Here is a 23,417-nt window from a genome sequence, read left to right as displayed (position 1 = left end):
TGGGCATGTTAATGGTTCCCTCCTTTCCCTGGCACCTCAAGGAACTAGTGTCTTGCTTTGTTAATGCTACCTCCAGGTTCCCACATTTGTGGGCTTTCTGAAACTATCCTTCATGGTTCTGGCATACTGTATAGTCCTACCATATTAGAACTCAATGCTTTGAGAGTCTCCAAGCTTTCCACTCTCCCTCCAGGAGCCTCCTGATGAAGGTCTCCTGGGGCTCTGAGCTAAAGCCAGAGTCTTCCAACAGGAGTCAGAGATCCCCAGACTATTGTTGAAAAGCCAGATTCACGAAGTAGTGCCCAGGATTGGGTGACAGACTGAGGAGCCAACAAAATGTAGGGACAAAGGGATAAAGGACTCTGCATTCATTCACCTTAGCCCAGTGTCAGAGCTCAGGCTCGAGTTCTGGCTCCTGACAGGCAAGTCTATGATTCAGACATTCAACTCAAATTAACAGGCATTATTATTATTACTTTTAGTTCCCTTCAAGAGGCCTTTCCTGTTTCCCCCAGTTTATGGTGCCCCCTCATCATTATGCCTTCATTTTTTTTTAAAGCAATTGGGGTTAAGTAACTTGCTCAAGGTTACACAGCCAGTTATTTCTGGGTGTGGTGCTCTTACTCGCTGAGCTACCTGGCCACCCCTAAGCAATTGGAGTTAAGTAACTTGCTCAAGGTTACACAGCCAGGTGTTTCTGGGTAGATGCTAAGTGTCTGAGCCTGGATTCGATCCCCTAGGTCATACCGACACTGGGGCTGGTGCTCTTACTCACTGTGCTACCTGGCTGCCCCAATGCCTTCATTTTTATATTTAGTTATCTAATGACCAGAGGACCATAAATTTTGAGCTGGAAGAAACCAGCTCAGAAACCGTGTACTCTAGCCCCCTCATTCTACAGAGAAGAAATGGGCCCAGAGAAATTTTAGTGACTTGTTCCAGGTCACACAGGGGATAAGCATCAGAGGTAGGGTATGAACCCAGATTTTCTGTCTCCAGACTCAGCACTCTTTCCACAATATCACTGTATCACCCAACCAGAATGTAGGCTCCTGAGGACGGGGACTATCTCATTTTGTCTTTGCATCCCCAGCACTTAGCACGGTACCTTGCACATAGTAGGAGCTTAAGAAATGTATACTGATTGATTAGCTATTTGGTTGGGTCCAAGAGAGACAATTTAGGTTGGTGGACATTTCACATTTCAGTGAAGAGTAATAAAGAAATGAGAGTGATAGTAGAGAACAAGGGTTCTTTACTTTGTGTCATGGACTATTTTGGCAGGGCAGGGATGCCTGTGGGACCCCTCTGTGGGAGTAGTGGATTTCCTCAGAAAATGAAGCCTACTAAACACCTAATTGTGCTGTCTCAATCAAAAGCCAAACTCTGTTATTAAGTCTAAAACAAAGCTAAGTGTGTACTTATCTTCCTCCTTCTACTATGGTTCCAAACCTTGATATCATCCTTGACTATTCTTTCTCCCTTACTTACATATCCAATCCATTGGCCAGTTTTGTCATTTCTACCTCCATAGCTACTCCCATCCATCCCCTTCTCTCTGGTCACATAGCTACCACTCTAGTTCAGGACCTCATCACCTCTTACCAGGATCATTTTAATATCCAACTAATCGATCTCCTTGATTCAAGTCTGTCTTCCTGCTTCATCTATCCTCCCAATGACTGCCAGGGTGGTTTTCCTAAGGCACAAGTTTGGCCATGTCCCTTACTTCCTCATTCATACTTCCTTTGGCTCCCAGATGCCTCTGGCTTTGAAAGTTCTTCACCATCTGATTCCAACTTAGCTTTCCTAGGTTTATTACATAGTCCCACAGTCTATACTGTAGTCTATGTACTCTTCAGTACAGCCCCACATACTAGAGGAACATGCTGTTCCTCCTCAATGACATTCCATTCCCAGTCTCTCTGAATTTGCACAGACTTTCCCTTATGCTTGGAATGCACTTCATTCCCACTTCAGATTTTTAGAATCCCTAGCCTCCTTCAAAGCACAGTTCTAGTGTTCCCTGCTACATGTATTCTTTCCTAGGGTATAACCAGGTGACACAGTGGACAGAGTATTGGGCCTGCAGTCAGAAGTCCTAGTTCAAATTTAACCTCAGACACTTAATAGCTATAAACTTTGGGCAAGTCATTTAAACTGTTTGCCTCAGTTTCTTCATCTGTAAATTGGGGATAATAACAGTGCCTACCTCCTAGGGTTGTTGTGAGGATCAAATAAGATAATAATTATAAAGCACTTAGCACAACGCCTAGCACATAGTAAGCATTATATAAGTGTTAATTATTATTAATTATTTCCTGATGCCCCCAGTAGCTAGTACTTCCCCCACCAATTAACTTCTATTTACTTTGAGTATATTAGGTATACATATGGTTTCCCCCATAAAGGTGTTTTTTTGTGTCCTAGTTCCCTAATGGCATCTATGGACCCCTTCTCAGAATAATGTCTATATAACTCAAAAAGTAAATACATACAATTACAAACTAATTATGTAGAAATATACTTATCAAATATATATTCAAACATATTTTAAAAACCAAAATTCATGTGTCCCAGGTTGAGAACCCCTGAAATATAAGTTTCTTGAATGTGGGGACTGTTTATTTTTTTTGTTTGTTTGTATCTCTAGCAACCTAGTGCCTGGCATGAAGTAGGTGTTTAATAGATGGTTGTTGATTGAATGGTCAAGTCCCACCAGACTAGAAAGTGTTCTGGATGAGGATTACAGAGAGAAGAAGGAACATTGTGCATCCCCATGATTAAGCTGCAGTTTCTGGGTGTTTACAAGTTCTGAGGCTGTATGTACCCAGAGCATGCCCATCTCTTTTCTTGCTTATCAGGGATGCAACAAATGGATGTTGCTGTCCAAGGTTTTGACTAGAGAAGGCTAGCATGTTCTGAAATGAGGGCTGATGCTGAGCAGCAGAGTTGATCACTTTACCCTCCCAAACCACAGATAGGGCCAGGTCCCTACCTAACACAGTCATGGAAGGGTCAAAGGCTCCTAAGGCCCAGGCTTGGCCTTCCCTCATGAAAGGAGACTAAAGGGCAGGCAGAGGGGCCCGGCCTCCAGCCAGCAGGCTACAAAGCCTCTCTGTGTACTACTTAGACTGAGGCTGTTTCTCTTCCTGGCCAAAGCAGAGCAAGTCTGGAATCGACCCAGCACTCCCCAGACTCCTGTCCCTTCACTTATTCTCTGGGTTGCTCAATTCCTTTTAAGACACAAATTGATTAGGATAATTCTTGCTTTAACTACAATTGCCATGGAAAGAGAAAAACCACTCTGCACTCAGACTGTGGATTCCAGTGACGACTGTGAGCCACAGAGTCACAGGGAAATGGCCAGAAAATGGATTCGAAATTGAAGCCTCGTATAATAATGTAATTACTGCCCGGGCTCTGAGTGCTGTTAGAACAGGGGCCTCCTGCTGCCCTGAGAACTCTGGGGGCGGTGCCTGGCTGCAGCAAGAGCAGAAGTTGCTGCTTACATCCTCCATCCTTGACTCCTTCTTCTGAGAACACCATTATGTGCAGCAGAGAGTGCAGGGAGGAAAGGGGAAAAAGGAGAGAGGGGGCAGAGGAGCAGGAGAGAAGAAAAAAAGAGAAAGAAAGTGACTAATATCTCATTCTAGCCATGTGTCCCTACCCCCAGCCTTGAGTGGGATGAAACTAAGTGTGTTGGTGCTGGTTAGGGCTTCATCAGAATCATCCTTGTTTATCATCATTAATCCATCAATCAGCTGATCGATCAGCAAACTTGTATTAGGAACCTACTATGTGCTAGGCATTCTAGGAGGTGTTGAGGATACAAAAATGAAAAAGTCTTTGCCTCCAAGCAGCTTCAACTGAGACCTAGGATGACTAAATGATTGGCTTCTGTTCATACAACTAATACATTTCAGGGGTGGGATTCAAAATCAGGTTCTTGCTCACTCAAAGCTCATCATATGATCCACTATGCCAAGCAGTCCTTTCAAATAAGTGTAATAGTACTGGGGAGCTCACTACCCTCTGAGCTAGTCCATTCAACTTCGGGACAGCTCTAATTATTAGAATTTTTCTCTAGGGGGAGACAATATGTATACAAATATATACAATATAAATACAAGGTAATTTTAATGGGAAGGTGCTAGCAGCCTGGGCTAATATATTCCAGGATCTAAGAATCTTGAGGTTAGGAGAGGCCAAATGTTTACCAGAACATAAATTCTTTGAGGGCAGGGAACTAATCTTCCTTTCTGTCCTTCTCTCTCTGGGGCTTAGCATGATGACACTTTGCACATAGTAAGGACTTAATAAAGGTTTGTTAAGTGGAATTCAATTGGAGGTAGTGTGGTTCCATGCCAAAGAGGTCCTGGATTTGACTCCTATCTCTTCTTGTCTCTTGTGTAAACTTGGTCAAATTGCTCTTCTCACTATAAAATGAAGGGGTTGGCCCCCACATACCCCTTAACATTCTTTCTACATTTAAGTCTATATTCATATGTTCCTATAAACTTAATTGAATCTAGTTCAACCTCTATCTGAACAGGAATTCCTTGACAGTATCTCCCAAGAGGGAACATCCATCCTTCATTTGAAGACTTCCAGTGATTTATCAGGTTTTAAGTAACTGCCAAATGCCTTTGAAGCCAAGGAGTGGCATAGTTGGACCTGTATATCAATCAATCGTCTGAAGGATGGATTATATAGGGAAGAGACTGGAGGCAAGGAGTCCGTGTAAGATGTTTCTGTAATGGTCCAGGTGAAAGGTGATAAGGCCATGTGCTAGGGCATGATTAAGCTTGGGGTTGTGGGAGTAGAAAGGAAGGAATAGATGTGAGAGAGATTGTGGACAAGACTTGTCCATAATCATAGCTGCCATCTGTAAAGCATCACGGGACATGGAAAACACCTTATGTACATGATCTCATTGGAGCTTCCCACTTCGATGCAGCTAAGTGGCATGGATGGCATGGGTTTGTGCTAGGGTGACTGAATATGGCCATTTCATAAATGTGCTATGATCTGGACAATTAAAAGCCTCGGTTTGTTGTCAGATGATAATTCGGGTGACTGGATGGCACAGCGGAAAGAGCATTGGACCTGGAGTCAGGAAGATCTGAGTTCAAATCCAGACTCAGACATTTAGTCGCTTTGTGAACCCAGACAGGTCACAAAACTGGCCCTAATACTAAGCCTAAAGCTCTGAGTATGTTGACAGGACATAGTAAAAGAGACGTATAAGATCTCACTGTAGCAGAGAAATTCTTCTCTGGCAAACCTGGTTACCTCTGTGACTTTCTCTGGGAGCCTCTGAACCCTGATGCTGTGGGTGTCCCTGGGAAAGGCTCAATGATTGGACTGTGCTGTGAACCTCCTGAGATCTTTGGCACAGAGAACACCAAAGGACGAGGAAGTGATGATTCTGCATGACCTGCTTAGTAACAGCTGTATCATTGTTAACCCTTTCCTTTACTATCAGGGAAGAGGAAGCACACACCTGTGCTGTGTATCAGTAGATATGGGATGTGACACCATGGTCCTGCTGCAGTTCAATATTCTGACTAACTCCTCTCTATTACAGCCTGTGACCAGCTGGCCCTGGGGGTCGTAGCCATTTTTGGACCTTCCCAGGGATCCTGCACCAATGCAGTCCAGTCCATCTGCAATGCCCTGGAAGTGCCCCATATCCAGCTACGCTGGAAACACCATCCCTTGGATAACAAAGACACCTTCTATGTGAATCTCTACCCTGACTACGCATCCCTCAGCCATGCCATCCTTGACCTTGTCCAGTATCTGAAATGGCGGTCAGCGACTGTGGTGTATGATGACAGCACAGGTAGGTGCCAGGGTAGAGGGATCCCAGGGAATGGCCCGAATCCCCTTTGGATTTGGCCTCACAACATGAATGGCTGGACACACACCATGTAAGCTAACTCACCTTCACAAGAGGCTGACCCAAGGGCTCAGTTCATGATTGCTTCCTCTACTCCTTGGCAGAAGCCCCACAGGGTAGGCTCTCCTTCTCCCTAATCCATCCCAGCCATACCCCTCACAAGCCTTCCAATGGCCAACTTCTGGGAGAGATTGCTGTGAAAATCACCTTCCCCTCAGAAGCCACAGAAGTGACCTTTCTACCAAAAGGATATTACATTCAGACTGGCAGGGATGAAATGCTCCTGGTTCTGCCTTTCAGTAACTGTGTGATCTTGAACAAATTATTTAACTTCTCTGACCCTCCCTTTCCTCCCTTATTAAGGATAATAAGGCTAGAACAGTGAAGCTCACTGGGATTGGGGTGAAGAAAGAGCTTTTTAATGCAGTGTAGAAATAGAAGCTATTCCCTCATTGTTATCTCTAAGCAACACCTGCTTATTTCTTGTCCATCCATCTTTCAAGGCCCTGCATAAGTCACACCTCCTCTATGAAGCCTTCTCTGATTACCCTGTCTCTTTTCTGAGCTCCTGCTGCACTTCAAAGGTAGAAGGTCTGGGTCCACATCTTGGCACTCTGGTTTACTAGTTGTGTGACCATGGATCTGTCATTTAGGTCCAAGTGGGCCTGTCTGAACCTCAGTGTCCTCCTCTGTAAAGTGAGGGAGAAGAACTAGGTAGCTCCTAAGTCCCTGACTATATACCACTTACCTCTCACTTAAAAGCATAGAGTCAACATGTTAGAGTCAGAAGGGGTCAGGTATCTCATTACCCTTTGTCAGATTACGGCATCCCCATATGTATTTATCCTTCCTGACTCGTGTCCATGCTCTCCCACAGATGTTAGGAGAGCCACACCTTCACAATGCTACGAGAGCTAGAGGACTTGTCAGAGGTGGGACACCACAGGCATGGAACACTACAGGCTGTCCCAAAAGCCTTTTGTTATTGTTATTGAGTTGTTTCCGACTCTTTGTGACCCCATTTAGGGTTTTCTTGGTAGAGATATTGGAGTGGTTTGCTCTTTCCTTCTCCATCTTACTTTACAGATAGTGAACTGAGGCAAACAGGGTTAAGTGACTTGTCCAGGGTCACACAGCTAGTAAGTATCTGAAGCTGGATTTGAACTCAGATCTTCCTGACTCCAGGCCTGGTAGAAAACTTTATCCATTGTGTCACCTTACTTCCCCTCTCCAAAAAAAGTCTTAGAGCAGTATTAAGTTAAAATTAAAATAGTGTCAGTAGCCTGAAATTGCACTAAGACATTTGGGACACCTTGTCTTATCCCAGACTTGGTCGATATATTGGTTAGTTTTGCTGAATTTTTTTCCTCTTTCTCTTTTTGGTTTTTAATTCTTATTTATGAGGGGTAGGTTTCCAGGAGGGAAAGTTAGGAGGGATATATTGGGAAATGTAGGTGATATAACATATACTATATTAAATAGATTTATATATTAAATAACATATCACTTACATCAATAAAATGTGTGTAAAATATATAGATGTATATAAATAAAATATTAATGAGCTTTTTAAAAGAGTTCTAGAAGAAGGTCCCCAATATGTTGGTTGGTTCCCTTGTAAAGAATTGAGGAGAGGATCTTTTACATAGTAAGAAATCAATAAATATTCATTGATTAATTAAAGCCAGAGAATGTCAGAACTAGAGGTCATTTAGACATAATCTAGTCTCTCCCTTCATTTTACTGGTGGGGAAACTGAGGCACAGGGAGCCTAATGCTACATAGGAAGAGTCAGTACCAGAGTCCAGGTCTCCTGAATCCCAGTCCCAAATTCTTTCCATGGTACCAAGTGATTGATTCTTCAGCTTAAATTGTTCCCTTTAGTTGTCTTCAGATTCAGGCAGGAAGCAGCTTCCTGTCACCACAGACCCTCAGGTGATATGTAAACGCCGCAAGCACCTTTACTGAGAATGGGAAGTTCAATCCAAAAAGAATTTGATAACAAGAAAAGGGATGATGAGAAAAGCTTACAGCTCCAAGAGAATATAGTGATCAAATTAATCCAAAGCTCTGATTTTGCACTGGAGGCACAATTAAAGCCCAGAGAGTTTGAGTGACTTTCCCCAAAGTCACCCAGAAAGTAGCAGGGCTGAGATTTGGACCAAGACGGCAAATCCAGGAGTCTTTCCACGAACATTATCACAACCTACAACTGATGGTCCTTTCCTAGAGTACATGCCTGACTTAGAGACTCAAAATTCCTACTTTCTCCCACCTCTACCAATTGTATCTTTCTGATTGATGGCTAGGTGGTGTAGTGGATAAAGCTCTGGGCTTGGACTCAGGAAGACCTGGATTCAAATTTAGCCTCAGACACTTCCTAGCTGTGTGATCCTGAGCAATGACTTAACCTCTTGTCTCAGAGGTTAAATGCCTCTGCCTTAGTTTCCTCAACTGTAAAATGGAAATCAAAGCACCTATCTCTCAGGGTAGTTGTAAGGATCAAATGAAATAATATTCATAAAACACTTAGCATAGTTTTTGGTACATAGTAGGCACTTAATAAATTCTTCTTTGGGGCAGGTAGGTGGAGTAGTGAATAGAGCACTGGCCCTGGAGTCAGGAGGACCTGAGTTCAAATCCAGCCTCAGACACTTAACATCAAAACTAGCCATGTGACTTTGGGCAAATCACTTAACCCCAATTGCCCTCCCCCAAAAAATGCTTCTTCCCTCCCCCCTTTCCAAAAACAGTTTGAAGTTATCAAAAATAAGCTTTTCTCCCTCCATTTCCTTGTCTTCAAAACTCCTCTCTCCTAATCCTCCACCCTTATATTATACTAGAAACATAAATTTGCATCTGGAAGTGAACTCAGAGACCATCTAGTGTAATATCTCATTATAGTTAGAAGACTTACTCAAGGCCACACAAACCCACAGTGCACATTCCTCACCTCTGCTCCCCCTTCCCCACACCCATGCTACACTATAAATGGGCCAGTTCTCCGTAATGAAGGAAGAGAGCCAGGCTAACTTTGCTTCTGTGAACCTTGGGGTCCCCTAGGAACTGGGGACCTCTAAATACACCAGTGGCTATAGTAAGCTGGAGGCAGGTTCTTGAGGGCCTTTAATGCCAGGATCAGACCTTTATTTTATAAAGTATGGGGAATAATCAGACTATAATATGTATATCTATGAATATGGATAATATATATGTCTAGTGGTTATATAAGGTATACCCAAATTTTTAGTGGAGTTTTGATCTATTAAAATGTAAACTGAATGATACTTTTGGGAAACCCCATATAGCACCATGAGGTACATGGAGGGGAAGCAGGTATAATAATTATCCTCATTTTACACATGAGGAAGCAGAAGTTGAGTGACCTGCCCAGGGTCACAAAACTACTAAATGTCTGAGGCAGATTTTGAACTCAGGTCTTCCTCAAGCTGGGTCCAGTGCTCTAACTTCTTTGCAACCTAGATGCCTTTAAAGGCCATTGAGTCTATCTAGCACCCCTCATTTTACAGATGAGAAAACTGAGGCCCACAAAGGTTAACTCATTTGACCAAATTAACAGGCTAGTAAGTGGCAGAGCTGAGACAGGAACTTAGGTCCTCTGGGATGAGTCAAAGATTCCCAGAGTGCTGAGTCTGGGTAACTGGAAGGATGATGATGCCATGACCAAATATGAAGAAATCAGAACAGGTGGTGGTAAAAACAAAGTTCAGTTTGGGGCAGTAATAATAGTAATAACTAACATTAAGTAGTGTTTTAAGGTTTGCAACAACAATCCTGGGAAATGGGTGCTTTTATTACCCCCATTTTACAGATGAAGAAACAGAGGCAGGCAGAGGTTAAGCAATTTGCCCAAGGTCACACAGCTGGGGAGTGTCTGAGGCAGGACTCCAATTTGGACCTTCCTGAATCCATGTCCATTATTATGTCCAATGAACAACCTAGCTAGCTTGAGTTTAACCCAACAGAGTCCAATTATAATGTTGAGAGACAGAGAGGAAGGGAGAGAGGGAGAGGGAAAGGGGGAGAGAGACACACACAGACAGACAGACAGACAGTGGAACAGATAGAGAGACTGAGAGACAGAGACAGACAGAGAGACAGACAGAGTTGCACTGTCCAGCAAGGTGTTCTCTGGGCCTGTGACTGCAGAGGCTTCAGAGCTGGAAAGGATTTACAAGATTAGTCTCAACTGTAGGTTTTTTGAATAGTTCATAGACATCATCTCATTTGAACCTCACCACCTTGTGAGGTAGTCCCTACAGCTATTATTATAATACCCATTTAACAAATGGAGAGACTGAGGCCCAGGAAAAAGTTGATGGTTTTGGCTCAGTTGATTGCCCAAGGATCAGAGCCGGGATTCATATCTGCACCCTCTGATTCCCAATCTGAGCCCCCTGGGCTGTCTCATGTTGGTGCTACAGGAAAGCTACAGAGCAGGGAGGGCTTTTCATCACTGAGTTTGTCCCTTCTGCATGAGTTTCCTGTTTTTGTTGTTGCTGTCAATTTGCTCTCCTAATCATCTCTGTGCATAGATTTTCCCAACCCACCCAAAGCTTGCAGGATGGTGGAGGGACATGACTCAGAAGTATCCTGGGTAGCAAGAGGAAGCTATCATGGTGTGAGGAAAGAAGCTGGGGACTGGGAGTCAGGGAGGCTCATTTCAGTCCAGCCCTGGGAATGGCGTTTACTAGGTATGTGACCTTGGACCAGTCACAAGACCTTTAGGTCTCAGTTTCCTGAAAAATGAGGGGGTTAGATTAGGTTATCTGGGGCTGAATTATGAGTCTGAATTAATGAAATAAATTAGTGTAGTTTTGATCTATTAAAATGTAAACTACATGAAACTTTTGGGAAACCCTGTATAGCACCATGAATTACATGGAGGTTACCTCACTGATCCACACAACAACCCTGGGAAGCAGTGGCAATAATTATCCTCATTTTATTTTATTTTATTAATATTTTCCCTTTTTGGAGGGCAATTGGGGTTAAGTGACTTACCCAAGGTCACACTAGTAAGTGTTAAGTGTCTGAGGCCAGATTTGAACTCAGGTCCTCTTAACTCCAGGGTCAGTGCTCTATTCACTGTGCCATCTAGCTGCCCCACTTATCCTCATTTTACATATGAAGAAGCAGAAGTTGAGCGACTTGCCCAGACCTAGATTCAAGGCCTGGCCTTGCCACCTACAGAGTGAGCCTGGTCATATCAATTCAGTCCACTGAACCTCACTTCTCTTATTTGTAAAATGGGTAGCATAATTCCTGCCCCCCCCCCTTTGCTCACAGGGCCATTAGGGTCTCATGGAAGGTGGGAAATGTGAAAAGCATTTCACAAGCAACCAAAAGTCACTGCAGACAATCTACCTTAAGAGTTGGTTTCAAGACATAACCTGGAAGGAAATTTCACTGCTGACAATCCAGGAAAACAGTTCTATTGCTGCCTCCCATCCCCCTGCTGCCTGCTTTTACTATAGAGAGTCGGGCAGTTCCCCAGCATCCTCTAGGGATACACTGATGGGAAACAGGTTTGACATTTCCTGTTAGAGAATGTGGGTCACAGTACGCCAAGCTTAGTCTGTACTCGCCTTGATGAAGAGGTTCTGTTGTAGCCTCCCAGGGGCCCATTCCCCTAAATTGTGGCTACCCAGATGCCCAGCCCCTCCCCAAGGTTAATACATATGGTATAAAAAGGCAATGAAGTGGGTCCCATGGACTGGACCAGGAGCCAGGAGGGTTGGATCCTCAAATAGCATCCTGAACACTCTCTCCCCTAACGGACTTCATTTGTAAGTGGGCATTTATAGACATGAGCAAAATCCAGGAGGGTGGAGCCGAGAAGAACAGCATCGAGTGCTGAGATTAAATAGAATTTGCAACAAAGTTAATCAGACACATCTCACATAATGTCAGAACCGAGAGGCCTTAGAGGTCCATGGGGGAGGCAGCCTGATGACACTAGACGCTAGACCTAGAGTCAGGGGACTTTTGGTTCTGGCTGTTTATGACCAGTGTGACCATGGACAAGTCACTTAATTTCTCTGGGACTCAGAATGAGGGAATTGACTCAGCCCAGTTAGGAGAATAGCTAGGAGGCACCAACGCTTATTAAGTAATTAATTAATTATTACTATTGATAGTAGAGAACACTAGACTTGGAGTCAAGAAGGCCTGGGTTCAAATCCTCTCTCAAACACCTACTAGTCACATGAATCTGATCTATCTCTGCATCAGTATTTTAGGTTAGAGTAGTAAACAGGGATCTGAACCTGGAACCAGGAAGGCCTGGGTTCAAGTCCCATTTTAGACACTTACTTGCCATGTGACATGGGGTGAGTCATTTCACCTTTTCATACCTTGGTTTCATCATCTCTAAAACGTTGGGGTTCGACTCCATGACCGTGAAGGTTCCATGAATCTGGCTCTGAGTCTATGACCTTTTGAATTGGATGGTCTGTATGATCTTGCTCTCAATTTGTGCACCTGGTCCAACTCTCATTTTGCAGAGGAGGAAACTGAGGCAATGAGACAGGAAGCTACTTTTGAAAGGCCACACAGCAAGTCAGTGGCAGAACCAGGGCCCCTGATCCTCTAGACTAAGCTTGAAGCTCAGCATTCTAGCTCCAGTTGGAGAGAGATTCGCTTCACTTTGACACATGTTTCTCTTCCCAGCAGGAAGTTCATTTGACCTAAAGAGGCCATTTATCTTAGAAAGGTGATTTTGTCTTGGGGCTGGTGACTGTGAGGTTGAGTTCCTCTAAAAGTGTCTGGTTTAAGTGGTTTTTCAGGACATCAGGGTGAAGGATGGAACATCCTGTTTCAGGGAAGGAATCAACAGGCCTCGGTATTCACAAATACTGGCTGGCTCTCAGTTCTCTGGACAGGGGCCTAGGCCACCTAGAGCAGCACAAGCCCATACCAACTCCTTTTCCCAGAAGTCAACTGGCCTCCCAGACTTGTTTGTTCCACCCTCCTAGGCTCGAGTTCTCATTGCATAGGAACAGGGAGGCACTGACTGGCTTTCAGGGGACTAGTTGGGCATTGTACCCAACAAGGATGGGGTATAACTGGGGGGTGGGCACATCGGATCAGGAGATGCCTTTAGGTAATAATTTGGCCTCTGTGTATGTGTGCACTGCTTGACCTCCCCTCCCCAAAGGCCTCATCCGGCTGCAGGAACTTATAATGGCCCCATCGAGGTACAATATCCGCCTGAAGATCCGCCAGCTCCCCATCGACTCCGATGACTCCCGGCCCCTGCTCAAGGAGATGAAGAGAGGCAGAGAATTCCGCATCATCTTTGACTGCAGTCACACCATGGCTGCCCAGATCCTCAAGCAGGTAAGTACAGGTGGGCAGGTGTGCTCTCCTCTTCCCTCCCTATAACACCTACCTCCTTCCCTGCTCCCCCACATCCTCTGCTCTCTTTCCCTCCTCTACCACTTTCTCCTATTTTTCCATTCCCTGTACCCCTTCCTCCCGCTTCTCCTCTTCTTTCCTTCTCCTCCTTTTTCTTCTTTTTCTCCTCCTCCTTCTCTTCCTCCTCCTTCTTCTTCCTCCTCCCATCTCTTATACTTCCATTCATTCTTCTCTATCTCTAACAGGCATCTGGTAGCATAGGGGATAGAGCACCAATCCTGTAGTCAGGAAGTTCTGAGTTGAAATTTAGACCTGTTTCAAACCATACACTAGCTGTGTGACCCTAGGCAAGTCATTTAACTTTCATTTGCCTCAGTTTCCTCAACTGTAAAATGAAGCTAATAATAGCACCTACCTCACAGGGTTGTTGTGAGGATCACATGAGATATTTGTAGAAAAAAAGCACTTAGTGGAATGTCTGGTATATAGTAGATGCTAACTAAATCCACCCTTCTGCCTTTCCATTTCCTATCCTTCCATTTCTCCTTCTCTCTCTCCTAGCCTTCTGCTTCTCCATCACCTGCCCTTCCTTCCTCTTGCTCCATATTTTCATCAATTACTCTTCCCTCTCCTCTCCCCTTCCTCTCCCACCCATCCATTTTTCTTCCTCCTCCTCCTCCTTATTATTCTCCGTCTCCTCTTCTTATTATATCTCTCTCCTCCTCTTTCCTCCTCCACTCCCCCTCCTCCCTCTTCTTTTCCCTCAGTCTCCTCCTCCCCCCTCTTTTTCCCTTTCCTCCTCCTCCAGCCTTCATTGAGCTCCTATCAGAGCATGGCAGCATAGAGTGGCAGAGAGCTGTTTGTGCCCTCTGGGGATGACACATGAGTGCAGGCTCATTCTGAGACAGAGAGCATTGAGCAAGTCCCAGATGAAGTCAGGCAGAGGGAGCTCAGAATGGAGTCTGTCCCAGAAGGATGGATTCACAAGTATCCAACATGAGGGCTGGGCTTGGGAGGTGGGGGGAGGTAGGAGAGATTTTCTAGGGACCACATCCTTATCGAGCTAGATCTGGCAGGGGATGGGGAGCCCTGGGAGCCCCCCTTCTGTTGTTTGAGCTGTCATGAGAGAGCACTCATAGAGGTGGGTGAGTAGGCCTCTGTGTTCAGGAGGAGAGACAACTAGAGTAAGAAGTCCCATTAAACCTGGGCACGGGCCAACCAAAGGTGGCCCCTATTCAGGATAAGCAACTCTCCTCTACAATGCCCCAGAGCATGTAGCAGCTGGGCAAGGGGAGTCAGTTACCCCAGTCCTGGCAGCGAAAAATGTCCACCTGAAAAATCCCACTTCTGGATAGAGGATGCCTTGTGGGCATGGAGGGATGGAGGGTACCTCAGGCAGAATGCATCTCTCTTGTCGTAGAATGAAGGGCCATGGACGGAAGGAGAGGCATGGCGTTTGCCGGGCGACCTGCAGATACCGACCCCCAAAGTGACTCACTCCCTCCTGCCTGCGATTAAATCCCGCCGGCTGGCCTTGCTTATTATGTACTTTATTATAGTTTATTGTACCATCTGCTTGACTCATCTCAGGCAAAGGCTGAGGGAGGGGCGGGGGGATTGAATGGCTTTCTGAGATTGGACGGGGTTTCTTTTCAGGACACAGTCGCAGCATGGTGTACACATGGAAGCAGGCCAGCCACTGCCACCAGTCCAAGAAATAAAATAGCAAAATGGCCTCAAACCCCCCTCAGCGGGTGCAGACGAACAAACAGCAAACGCTCTGATTTGGACCAGTGCATATTTTAAAAGGCAATTACATTGTCCCAGAAAAATCTCCATATTTATTAGGAAAACTTCCACCTTGGACTGGGCAGGGTTCTGTAGGGCAGGTAAGAGGAGGAGAAGGAGGAGGGGGAGACAGTGACCAAAGCGAATAGGAGAGCTCAGGCAGGAGTAAAGAGGGAATAGACCCCCAGGTTTCCATTTGACTCAGGTGGGGGAGGGCGGCGGGGGCAGATACAAAGCCATAATTCAAGACAGGAGGAATCTAGGACACAAAACCCAATCCTAAATGATGACACAGCCTGGAACCACAGAAAGGACCCCCAACAGACCCCCTGTCTGAATCAGGAAGTAAGGAACCCAGACACACAGCCCACCCCCAGAGGGAAGTTATCTAGGACACACAGGCCAAGCCAAGTCAGAAGGGAAGAGGGCCTGGACCTATGGCCTAAACATCAGCATAGTTTATTTCAAAGGGACTCATCACCTGGTTGATTCCTGTGTAATGAATTTTTGGGCCAAAAAGAAGAAGACTGTGATTTACATCATTTCCTGGCTAACCATCCCCAGTGATTCTCATATGCCAAGGTATCCAATCTTTGCTTCATATTTGTCACCATTCTCTGGACAAATTCCAGCTTGTCAGTACTTGTCAATGGAGGGAGTGTCCACAAATATGAAATTACAGATCCTTCAAATCCCAAAGATGTCATACTATTGACTCATTGAGCCTTTGGTCAGCAACCTCCTGTATCTGTTTTTCATGATCTATCTTGTTCCTGCCCAGCCCACTGAAGAGGTTGACTATAATATAATAACAATTGGGGCAGAGATCCTACTTATGCAAGCAGAAAGCCTTGCTATTGAGGAATAGAAGGTTGGGGGAAGAGGAATTTTCTTTTTCCTTAATTTTTTTTTCAATTACCAAGAATTTTTCCCCTCCACATCTTCCCCTTCCTCCAGGAAAAAAAGGAAAGGGAAATCCTTGCAACAGATAAGCATAGTAAAAGCAAAGCAAATATCCATTGACCATATTAAAAATGTGTGTCTTAGTCTGCAGATCTGTCCACCACCTGTCTGTCAGATTGTCTTTTGGTCCTTTGGACTGATCACTGCATTTGTCAGTTATTAAATCTTTCAACATATTTCCTTTTTACAATATTGATAGTATAAATTGCTATACAATGTCATATAATAACATTATACAACAATGTTATATGTATATATAATTATATATACAATGTTACAAGTATAAATTATTCTTGGCTTGTTTCACTTCATTCTGCCTCAGGTCATATATGTCTTCCCAGGTTTCTCTGAAATTATCTTTTTATTTCTTATGGCACAGTAGTATTTTATTACGTTCATATACCATAATTCATTTAGCCATTCCCTGGTTGTAGTCTCCCATTTAGTTTCCCATTCTTTGCCACCATGAAAAATAGTACTATAAATATCTTTGTTCATAAAGAATCTCTTCCTTTTTTTAAAAAAAAATCTCTTTAGCATATGGGCAGAGTCTCAGTATGACTAGGTCAAAAAGCATGCACATTTTAGTAACTTTGGAGGCATAGTTCCAAATATATTTCCAGAGGAATAGAAGATTTGGAGCCTGGATTTCCCATCTGGACCATCTACATTGACAAAATGTCAGATATAGAAGGAAACTTGGAGATCATAAGATAATAGGGTTAGGACTGGAAAGAAACTTAGAGGTTATCTAGTTCAACTCACTCATCTTACAGATGAGAAATGTAGGTATAGAGAAGGGAAGGGCCTTGCCCAAGGTCAGATGGGTGGCAAAGTTGGGACTAGAACCATTCTCGGATTCCTATACCAGAGCTCTTTCTAGGTCCCCACTCTCCTTTGCATGCATAGACTTGGACCAAGAAAAGTTGACTGTACGAAGAAGGTGGGGAAGCAGGAGGTAGGTTATGCACAGCAGAGAGGGGAAAAGATGCAGTGAGTGGAAGCCCCACCCACACATCTCCCATTAGACTAGGCTGAGCAACTCTAGCTGAAGCTCTTTGGCCAAAGAGAGGAGACAGGTCTCTCTACTTTGCTGAAGCCTCCCCATAACTGGATAATTGACTACCACAGGTCACATCTAGGGCAGAGAATTGAGTTGGAAATGAAATCTTCCTTCCATTAGGAGTGCACTGAGGTTCTGTGCAGTTTCCCAAAGTTCCAAGGCTCTTTTTCATTGCAAGAGAAGTCAGCTTATCTCTATTTAGTCTGAATGACAATCTCAGAGCAAGAAGGGGCTTTAGAAGTCTAGTATCACCTTCCTCCCTGTGCAAAAATTCCCTATAAACCTACCTTATGCCATACCACCTATTGTTGTGGTCGTCATTTGTCCTTCATTCTTGAAGAGGTCCAATAACATCAGGAGGGTGATGTCTTGACCAGCAAGTGAATTGGATTTAAGTGAGGCAGGGCTGTGCAAGGCCTTCAGCCTCACTCTCCTCCAGAGTAATCACAGTCTAATGGCAAGACATAGATCAGGAAGACTGACAATGACCCCAGATGCAGTGGGGGGACCTTGGCCTTTTAAGCCAAGTTCTTTCCCAGGTCTGTTTGTCTGGAGTAACTACCATTCAGTGATTAAAGGCTAGCTAAGAGCTGAAGCAAAAGATGGCCTCATTTGCCTTCACAAAAGATTCATTCTGGGAGGGAAGGACCCTCAGAGTTTCTAGACAGAACAGAAACAATTGCGATTTACACTCATGTAAATTTACACACACCTGCAAGAATAAGGAACTCAGTATTTATGAAGCAATATGTTCCATTTGCTGGACAGCTGTGGCTGGAAGTTCTTCTTTATACAGAGTGTCCCAAACTCTTAATTCATTTTAAGTGTTGATAGCTGAAACCTGCCCTAAGACTTTTGGGACACCCTGCATAGAACCCAAATTTGTTTCTCTGCAACTTATATTCATTAATTTTCACACTATTTCTTGCAGAAGAAAAGATCCATTAAAGTAGAAAAAGTCAAACATCCCTCTTCCACATGAAAACCCTTCACACACTTGAAGGTATCATGTTCTCCCTTGCCTTCTTTTCTCAAGGCCAAAAACTGCCCAGTTCCTTCACTCAGTCCTCCTATTTCCTAGTCTTTTGTCCTCTCCCCATCCTAATCACCTTCTACACACCTTCTGTCTTATCAATGTCCTTAAATTTTTCAAGTGTGTCTGACCATGGTAGACAACAGAAAGATTTCTTCCTTTGCTTTGGATGTTATGCCTCCTTCTATGCAATCTATGATGGTGACTATTTTGACCAATAGTGCTTTGGACTCTACAGTGAGTCCCCAGTAGTAGCAATATCTCAACATTTTCCTTCTCTTCTCTGTTTTATTGCTCATTAGTCCCTCTCCAGGATATGGGCTTAAATGGAAAAGCATCCCTGGTGACAGATTGAGTAGACAAAGAGTTTCAGACTATTGGCTGAAGGGAATTGGAGTACCTGTGCCTTTCTCTTACTCATGCATAGTCTGTCTCTGGGTGAAGCATGACCTATGCATAGTGCCTGACAGCATCTTGAGTCTACTTTACTGGTTTTGTATCATTGTGGAGAGGACAAAGTATCAGGAGAACTGGGTTCTAGTATTGACTTTTCTGGAAAGTAGAGGCCACAGAATCATGGGATCTCAGAGCAGGAAGCATCCTCAGAAATAATTGAGTCCAACTTGTACCAAAGTACAAATCCTCGTTCAGCATCTTCAACCAATGGATAGTCTCTGTTCAAGCACTTCCTGTGATGGAGAATGAATTACTTAGCAGTGATCTATAAGGTTCCTTCCAGATATATCTCAAAATTACACATGGGTGATACATGTAAAAATATATGTGAGATAGAGAGGCAGAGAGGGATGGCTAGCCTGGGAACCTTCTTAAAATGCCAGAAGGGATGCTTTATTCCTCAGTCTAGCACTCCAACACTCCAATCAGTCGGCCAAAGGGTACTGATAAGATGTGAATTCAAAGCTGATATAATATGGAAGAAGATAAGTTTCCTGATGAAGAGGTTTCTTAAGGACATAATAGTATCAAGTAAAAGGGGTGAACCTGGTGGGACATAAAGAGATGGCTTTTATCAGAGTCCTCTTTGAAAAGATTTCCTTTGGAAAATCTTTGGAAAGATTTCTACTCCACCCTCCAGCCCTACACTCTTTCAATCAGAAGGCTAGAACATACTGAATATATTGATGGGTCAGTCCCATTACTGACATTATATATCAATCTACATCTATATTCACATATGGGTAGTATATAAGTAATATATTACACACATGTCACATATGTAGTACAACATGGCATTTGTTACACTTATATAATATGCATACATAGTACATGTTATATAAAATGCCTAGCATATACATTATATAACATGTTTTATGTATAACATAAAATATCACATTAGTAATGCAAGAATGATCAATGACATATTACCCTGTGTAATAAATTCCATATCACAATGTGTAACATGTGCCTTAAAATGCTATATAAAATGTTTATTATTATCATAGTTCACTCAGAATTTAAGCTCCATTACATCATGAGCACTTTCTACATCTGAAGAAAGAATCATCTGAGTCAGCTTTTCTTGGTTTAATTTTTGTGTCACTAGTTTCCTATCATATTTTTAATCCCATCTGAGAAGTTAGCTATGATGTGATAGTTGGCCTGACTACAGTCATCTGGAAATAATTTTGTTCTCCTGGCCTTGAAATGCTTATCCCCTCTCACCCATACTCACAGACAGGCGCCTTTTAGAATCCTCCTTTTCCCTCAAGGCTTAGTTCATGTGTCACCTCCTTTGTGAAGCCTGTATCTTTTTGTCTTCTTATGCCAGCTAATGGAGTAACTCATAGGCAGTAGAGTTAATACCTATTTATTGGACTAGATTGTATTCTTTGAATTGAATCAGACTGGACTGGGTTGGATTGGAACAGACTGGACTTCATTGGACCTAATTTGGCTGGATTCAATCAGATTGGACTGGACCAGTTTGTACCTGTTTGCACTAGCCTGAACCAGATTAGACTAGACTGAACTTAACTGGATTGGACCAGATTAAATTGGACTAGACTGGATTGGATTGTACTACATATTGCTTTTATATTTTATTTGTGTTTTTCTCCAAGATTGTGTTTCCAAAAAGGTGTGCTAGTTAAGAACACTGTCTAGATTTGCAAATATTGGGGGGAAGAGATTGTTTCTCCACTTGCAAGAACCTCTGTTTTATCCTTTCATTCACAGGGTTTTCAAAGACAGGTTAGGACTGGAGGGAATTTTATCTTCTTTTTCCATTTAACATCTGTTCCTTTTTTTCATTCCTTATTTTTTTTCAAAATGACTGAAGATAATTGAAAGATGAGACAATTCCTAGCTTGGCTTTTTAAACTGTTGCCCAACCTGTAATGAATTGCTCTTACTACATATGTGTGTGTATTTATCTTTTTAATAACTGCTGACAAAAAAAGTCCCACAGTAACCCACCAGACTGTATATTGCAACTATCAGTGATGAATAGTTTTCCATAGCATTTCTGGACTAAAAGAACTTGCTGATTGGAAGTTTTAGTCATAAATTTAATTTTCCTGGGTCAAGAGCTGAAAGTCACCACTCCCAGAATATTATTTAAGATGTCAAGAATAAAGTCTCCTATTTCAGAGATAAAGTGGAATAATGCATAGAGAGCCAACCTCAGTCAGAGAAACCTGGGCTCATGTCCAGCCTCCATCTCTAAATACATATGCATACACACACATATATGCAACACAACAGATATAAAACATGGATGTCACATAACATACTTATGTTATATATAACAGAACAACCACTTACAGATTCACTAATTTATATAAGTTACATAACATATATAAAATATATATCACATAGGACATACAACACTTAACATAAATAACACAAGCCTAATTGATGACTTTTTGCTCAGGTGCAATCATTGACATATATATGCCTTATCATTCGTTACATATGAGCAGTATGGGGCAGCCAGGTGGTGCAATGGATAGAAAGCTGGACTGGAAGTAATGAAGATTCCTCTTCCTGAGTTCAAATCTGACCTCAGACATTTACTAGCTGTAGACCCTAGGAAAATCACCTAACCCTGTTGGCCTCAGTTTCCTGATCTATTAAGTGATCTGGAGAAGGAAATGGCAAACCACTCCAGTATCTTTTGCCAGGAAAGCCCCAAAGGAAGTCATGAAGAGTTGGGCAAAACTGAAACAACTCTGAACAGTGATAAATATTGTATATTACATTAACACATGAGTGAAATATACATATATATATATATATATATATCTTCATATAGTCACTCTTTGGTGAGTCATATAGACCCCTTCTGAGAATGATGTTTTTAAATGAATAAAGAAAGATATGTAGGATTATAAAAGAAGCTAAAAATAATTATGAAAATATTTTTTAAAATCATGGACCACAGGTTAAAAATCCCCAAATTAGAGGATTTCTAAGGTACCTTCCAGCTTTAAATCCTATCATCTAAATTCCTGGGAATCAGACTTTCCCAGGGCTTGCTGGAGTGCAGTCTCTGTCTCTAAACAAAAGTCAGTGGGAAAATGGCACTCAACATACGGGAAGTTCACTCAGCAGTCACCTTTGCTGGAAGGCTTCCAGTCCAAATATCAAGCAACATGTTCTGAGTGTTACTATGATTCTGAGGGTTACTATGAACATTGCTAAAGCCTCCTTCCACCCTCCGAGGTAATAGGGCTACCCCTCACAAACACCCCCTTCAGCACCCTGGATAGCTGCCAGTTGCTTAGGATGTAGAATGACTGGAAGGATTCCTAGATGTGGTATGGCTCTTCAGAGTCCCAGATCTTCTTCTGAAGGGTAACTATGATCCCAGGCCCATGAGTGGTTTGAGTTTTCACTAATTGATTTAATTCTTTTAATGAAAAGAGAAAAGAGCTGTGTGAGTGAGTGAGTGAGTGTGTGTGTGTGTGTGTGTGTGTGTGTGTTAGGGGAGTTTTATTGACTCAAGAAGAATACCTGATTAGAGTTCAAAATGCTTTTAAAGATATATGACTTATTACTACTAGGGCTGTTGGTTTAATTTAGCTAATTATATATGTAGGTCATATACTAATATCAGGAAATTCTAAGGAAGACTAGGGCATAGGAAAATAACATGCACCTGCCCCTCCACACATACCCCAACCATATATGTGTTTTTGCAACCCAAAAACAACTTCTATTCTTGTGTGCTAGGTTTTGTACAAGAGACAAGGGAACAGGTGGTATTATCCTGCCCTTCAAGAAGCTCGAGTTCAGTTGGGGAGATAAGATGTACACCTATGAAAAAGAACAATTTTAAATAGCATATGGTTAAGTTTTAACTAGTATGGTAATGTTGCTGGTGGGGAGAGAAGGGATGGAGAGGCAAGACTCCCTAAAGAAGCTAGGGTCCAAAAGACCTTGGCAGGTTAAAACAAAGAATGGATTTCAAAAGGCAGAATTTAATGAAGACCAATGTGAATTTCTGTTGGTAGAAAGAGCACCTACACAGCTTTGAAATGCTGAAATGCTATTATTATATAAATAATAAATTAATTATTGTTATCTTCTACATTTAAATTGCTGCAAATCAACTTTATAAGTACACGATAACTAAGACATTATTTTTTATTTGAAAAATCCCAGAGTGTTTTGAGTGAACAGCAGGGTCAATATGAGTCAATAGTGTGACCTAGCAGCCAAAAAAGCCAGTTATCCTAGATTTTATTAAGAGAAGCATGATATCTACAACAAGGCGGGCACTGGCCCTGGTCAGAGCACATGGGAAATATTGAGTTCAGTTCTAGTTATCACATTTTAGGAAGAAACTCAGTGAGTGAGAGAAGGTCCAGATAGGGACATCTAAGATGATGGAAGCTTGTGCCATATGAAGAATGGTCAAAGGAAATGGGGACATTTTACCTGGAGAAGAGGTGAGTTAAAGGGGAACATAATGGCTGTCTTTGAGTATTAGAAGGATTGCTAAAGAAGAGTTGAATTTATTCTCTTTGGCCCTAGAGGGCAGACCCTGGAGTATTGAGCAGCTTAGCAATAGAGGGAAATGTAGAGAGACAGATTTCAATTTGATGTATGGAAAAATATCCTAACAATTAGAGCCATCACAAAGTGGAATGGTTTGCTTCACTCCATCTCACTGAAAGTATTCCAAAAAAAAGAGGCTGCATCACCATTCCTTTGGTATATTATAAGAGGGTTCTGGTTGGGTTGTCAGTTGGACCAGATATCCTCTGAGAACCATTCCCACTCTGAGATTCTGTATAATTCAGTAAACGATGTGGAGTGGG

General features: G+C 42.8%; 1 protein-coding gene across 1 annotated transcript in view; it reads left to right on the top strand.

The window, feature by feature from the left end:
* The window catches only part of GRIK3 (glutamate ionotropic receptor kainate type subunit 3), a 324,566-nt gene that overhangs the window by 178,606 nt on the left and 122,543 nt on the right, over positions 1–23,417 (top strand). Inside the window, exons 3-4 of the mRNA XM_069067957.1 lie at positions 5,591–5,848; positions 13,086–13,267. Of these exons, the coding sequence (XP_068924058.1) occupies positions 5,591–5,848; positions 13,086–13,267 (440 nt within the window). The remainder of the gene's footprint in view (positions 1–5,590; positions 5,849–13,085; positions 13,268–23,417) is intronic.

This window comes from Petaurus breviceps, unplaced genomic scaffold (genome assembly GCF_028583685.1).
Source record: "Petaurus breviceps papuanus isolate PSGF00001 unplaced genomic scaffold, PetGlider_PUasm1.0 90760, whole genome shotgun sequence".
Lineage (NCBI taxonomy): Eukaryota > Metazoa > Chordata > Mammalia > Diprotodontia > Petauridae > Petaurus > Petaurus breviceps.
The sequence above is the reverse complement of the archived record's forward strand: the minus strand, read 5'-3'. Positions and strand labels throughout refer to the sequence as shown.